Genomic DNA, 4,783 nt, shown 5'->3' with positions numbered 1-4,783 from the left:
TGCCTCGCCGACGATCCTACCGAATGAAAACACGGAGCCTCCACATAACGGAAGGATAGAGGACCCCAACAAGACGCCGTCTGGGACTAAAAGCACACAGCTGGGGTTAGGCAAAGAGGATGACGTGGTGCCCGTCGTGGCCTTCAAGGAACGGAGATCCCTCAGAGCGCTTTCTGGTCTGGAGGAAATCCAAACCAAACAGAGAGCAGGTGAGGACAAACAAAAGACAAAAAAAAACTGTCCATTTGCTTGAACCTGATTATTTCAATTCAATCAGGATTCAAGTCTTTAATAATACGGTAATGTTTCTGAATGTTTTCTCTCCCCGGCGTCTTTTAGAAGTCATCTGAGCTCCTCCTGAGGCCTCTGCTATCCAGGGAAGTCATCAAAGAGCTGCGATTTGTCTGCAAAGCTACTAAATCAGCACAGCCATTCTGCTACCTTTCGGCGCTTTTACAAAACATGTAACGTTACAGCTTAGCCTCCCTGTGAGGATGTCTGCAATAGCCAGCAGCACAGCTGTTCAGCACAGTTATGGCAAAGACGTCTCTTTGCAGCAGGGTTTAAATCCAATACACTCAAAATGGGGTTTAGCTTTACTTTGTGCTTCTACAGTAGTTTGTTAGTGGATATAATGAATCTGAGAGAATAGCCATTTTATCAATAAGAGCTTGTCAAGTTATTTTTAGCTTTAACCTGCTTACTCAGCACTTTTCCTTAACTAGTTTTTTCTCAGTGGAACTTGAATAAATGAAGAGGCAGTGTGCGCTAAATGTGCTGCTAAACTAGAACTTGCTGCGTTACAATCTTTACCTTGAACTTTTGAAAATAGAGCAATCGTATATAAAAGCCGCAACAACAGACATGGGTTCCAAAGATAGGCTTTAATTCTGGTTTTAGATGTAAAAATGAGAAATGCCTTGTTTGCACTCACAGTTGCTTCAATAGTGTGCAATTGCAGAGCAAAAGCTTATAGCTTTAGAATGGGTCTTAAACATTAAAAATGCATAAAATGTGTAACTTAAACTTGATCCAATACGGTTAGCTTTATAAAATGTTAAACTGTATGGTATGTATATGATTAAAGCTGATGCCACACCCTTGTCCTTTTCTGCTTAAGTAAAAAAACATAAAATATAAAATTGTTCTTGTTTTAAAAAAAAGCTGAATAAAAATAGGTTTTTCAAAACATTGCATAAAAGTAAACACCTCGTACTTTCTGTACGATGTACAGAGCAGGTCAAGGGAAAGGTGACCCAGATGATGGAGAGGGAGGCTGAATCATTTGCAGCAGCTGTCGCATCTCCTCCGTCTGTGCATGAAGGTTCCAGAGCTGAGCCTGCAGCTCACCATCAGTCGCCATAGTTAAAAACTCTCCATCTGCAGAGGAACAGGTTTTAAACTGCTGAAAGGCTCCTTAGTTTTAGTAGATTCAATATTTTTTCTGTTCTTTTTAAAAAGTGTTTATACACTTTGAATTTTTCTCATTTTGTTCCATTACAATTTATTTTATTCAGATTCCACATAGTGAAATAATGCCATGTGGATGAAGCTAAAAATCTGATAAAAAGATACTACTTGTTCACTAACGTTTTTTTTTTTTATATTAAAATTCCCTTACTGGCTGCAAAAGGATTTTATTTCTGTTTGGTTTGCGTCAAAAGTTTGAAAACTTGCCTTTAGCCATATTTATGTTTATGCATTTTATCCAAAGCGACATACTAAGCAGACACAATTTTATCATCAATATAAGTTCTCATGTACTGCTTTGTTGAAGTAAATCACATCAAATCTAATAATTAGTTATTTAAAAAGTTATAATTTGCAACATGAAAAATAAAGAGTATAAAGACTCTTAGGCTTTTTTTGCCATATAGAAATATGAAATTGAAAACAAACCCTGTTTGAGTTTGGCAATGGTAGCAACGCCAAGCTGCTGGAATTTAACATCTTTCTGTTTGAGGAACAGCAACAGATATTTAGACACTGCACTGTAATGAGGCCTTAGCAGCTGAAGGAAATCGTCTGTGTGGGAGAAGAAAAAAAAAAAGCGAAATTAGAAATATAACCATATAAGAATAAAGCTGTTGTTTTAGGCATGTACACTACTTTACCCGTCAGTTCAAACATGTGGAGGACGGCTGCAGAGTGGTAGGACAACCGGGTATTTCTTGTTTGTCCAGAAAGCTCTACCAGTTTCCAAACGTGCTGTGGCATTACAGATGTCGACAATTTGGACTTCAGCCCTTCTGCAGAGAGAGATTTCACAAATATTTTAGCAGACAATGGATACATGAAATTTATTCATGGAAAATAATAAGAGAGAGTTTGAAAAAGATGCTATAAAACTTTGGATCATCACCCCAGGTCATCAGGCGATGTAGACACATCATAATATTTAGCAGCGCCTCATCTGACAGCGATGGAGACAGAAGTACTCGGAGCAAACCGGATAAACATCGGCTTTCCACCACAGCCTGGATAACATTATGGGGATTCAGGCTAACCTTCAGAGTTTAAGGCCAAAAGATAAATCAGACATGTCATAAATAAGTGGTGTACCTGCTCATCCAAGCAGGCACTGCACAGGTCAGTAATGATCTTGCAACTTTGTGAGATCTGAAAAGAGTTTGATCTTGGATGATGAAGCAGATCACCAAATTCCCTCAACAGCCCTTCACCCATCAGGATAACCTGAAATCAGAATACAGGAAAGTCCACACTGTGCCTCCATAAGTATTCATATCCCGCACACTTTTACAGTCTTAAAAGTATAGCTGAGGATGTTCTTTTTCCCAGTGGATCGTGAAAATAAGCGGTCCTCCTAATTGTCAATCATTCTGGTGATATGTTTACGTAAGGCCGTCCTTCATGCTGGTCCCCATTTTCTCTTACCAGTGGCGAGTCTGACATAGTGGAAAATTAGCTAATCTTCTTTTGGAAAGTAAGCCTGTATAAACGATGCAAACAGCAACTTTTAAACAGAGCGTGCATGAGGAGAAATGAGCTCGTGCAAGCTCTTGCACGCGTTTAGTAGACGTCCCCTTTCGGTACAAAGGTACAGGGTTGTGCAAAAATTCTCGAAGATCCTCCACTATACTTTTAAATTATAGCTGCAAACCTGATTGTGTTTTTATAAGTATTCTTTGTAATAGACCAACATAATTGTAGCACTTAATTTCAGCTTCAAAGCTGTGAGGAACAGCATGGATTTAAATTCAGCCCCTATAAGTCGATATCAATAATAATAAAAAAAAAAATGTATTTTAGAAGGTAAAATAATCAGTGCATAACTCATCAGGACATGAATATAGAGCTAAAATGACAGAATGGTTATTAATAGGAGAAGCAGCCCATAGGCCCATGACTACAATCTAATTGTTTTTGTTACGTTTTATGTTAAGGTATTGCTGCTGTGTTAGAAAACCTCAATCAAATAAAGTCCAGATTCAAATCTGAGAAAACACAAAAAGCTTACAAAATAAAACAATTCAAAAATTTCACTCTCCATCCAGTCTGATTGGCTCCAGCTATTTTGCAAAGTAAAACTAGGGAAGATTCAGTTTTCAGATGTGCATTGAAAATTATTGAAAAGTGGAATGACTCATTGTGGTTAAATAAAACATTATTATATTTATTATTATAACATCATTATTGCACTTTAGATATTTATTAATAAAAAAGGTTTGAAAACTAAGTAATCACTTCCTTCTATTTCATAGATCTACGCCCCTTTGCCTTGGTCCTTCATAGAAAATCCAAATACAATGAATAAAATCTTGTGGCTTACGCAAAATGTCAAATTGTTCAATGGGGATATAAAGAGTTTTGCAAGGAGCTGTGTAGAATATTAAACATTCTTTTGCTTTTTTATATTAGGCAATTTTGTCTTGGAACAAAAAAAAGAAAAAGAATTACATAAAAAAAAAAAAATTGAAATCCCATAATTGCAATATATACCACAAACAGGTCATTGATTGATATACTTTAGGAATGGGGGGTGCATACACAGTTTGGTGGGTGTGCAGACAGTTGACACAGCAGTGCTAAAGCAGAATCTATCCATGCAGAATTCAGACTTCTGAGCAGAGCCTTCAGAGGAAACACACAGTTAAGTTCCATGATCTGTTCCTGGACCCAAACTGGACAAAAAAAAAAAAAAAACACAATCAGAACCTGCAGAAGGCATTTTGAAAGTACTGAATAAATGGAATGCTACATTTACCATTCTTTAAAAGGGTTAGAAGGCATCTGCATGCTTGGGCAGAATTCTGAAAAACACACAATATCGACAATGTAAAACAGAATCAAAGTCAACATTTCCCCCCCTGAGTGAAGTTCCCAATCACCTTTTGTACCGAGGAAGACATGAGTGTCAGAAGTGACTTGGACAAATAATGACCTCCGATGTTTAGCAACTTTGGGTGATGCTCTTGAACAGCAGCAATGTTGCATAGAGCTGTGCAGCTGTAAAACTGAACTTCTGAATTGGAGGACTGCAGCAGAAGAACCAAGACAGGGATGGCACCTGCATGACAGAGAATCCTTGTGGACCAATCTGGAAGAAGGAATAAAATCAAAGGAAACAACTTGAGAATAAAGTACCAACAGGGTTCAAACCCTTTAACCTTGACACCTTGTCATTACATAATCCACTCACATAATTGAGATTTTATCTGATATATCATCACAAAGTTGTGGCCAAATGTAAAGATACAGGAAATGAGTGGATTTGTTTCTTATTTTTATTTTCACCCTTACTTTGATTAGGCCATTCCGTCAT

At 37.5% G+C, this 4,783-nt stretch overlaps 1 protein-coding gene across 1 annotated transcript in view; it reads right to left on the bottom strand.

Annotated features, from left to right (window-relative positions):
* Nucleotides 1-1,199: 1,199 nt before the first annotated feature.
* The window catches only part of LOC107098340 (vacuolar protein 8-like), an 11,679-nt gene continuing 8,095 nt past the window's right edge, over nucleotides 1,200-4,783 (bottom strand). The window contains exons 6-13 of the mRNA XM_015395973.1: nucleotides 4,350-4,558; nucleotides 4,226-4,271; nucleotides 4,009-4,142; nucleotides 2,563-2,694; nucleotides 2,363-2,477; nucleotides 2,115-2,249; nucleotides 1,900-2,025; nucleotides 1,200-1,380 (exon numbers count right to left, since the gene is read on the bottom strand). Of these exons, the coding sequence (XP_015251459.1) occupies nucleotides 1,241-1,380; nucleotides 1,900-2,025; nucleotides 2,115-2,249; nucleotides 2,363-2,477; nucleotides 2,563-2,694; nucleotides 4,009-4,142; nucleotides 4,226-4,271; nucleotides 4,350-4,558 (1,037 nt within the window). The 3' untranslated portion in view covers nucleotides 1,200-1,240. The remainder of the gene's footprint in view (nucleotides 1,381-1,899; nucleotides 2,026-2,114; nucleotides 2,250-2,362; nucleotides 2,478-2,562; nucleotides 2,695-4,008; nucleotides 4,143-4,225; nucleotides 4,272-4,349; nucleotides 4,559-4,783) is intronic.

Source organism: Cyprinodon variegatus, unplaced genomic scaffold (assembly GCF_000732505.1).
Source record: "Cyprinodon variegatus isolate N-32 unplaced genomic scaffold, C_variegatus-1.0 Scaffold770, whole genome shotgun sequence".
NCBI classification, from domain to species: Eukaryota; Metazoa; Chordata; class Actinopteri; order Cyprinodontiformes; family Cyprinodontidae; genus Cyprinodon; species Cyprinodon variegatus.
Note: the sequence above shows the minus strand (reverse complement) of the source record. Positions and strands in the feature narration are given on the sequence as shown.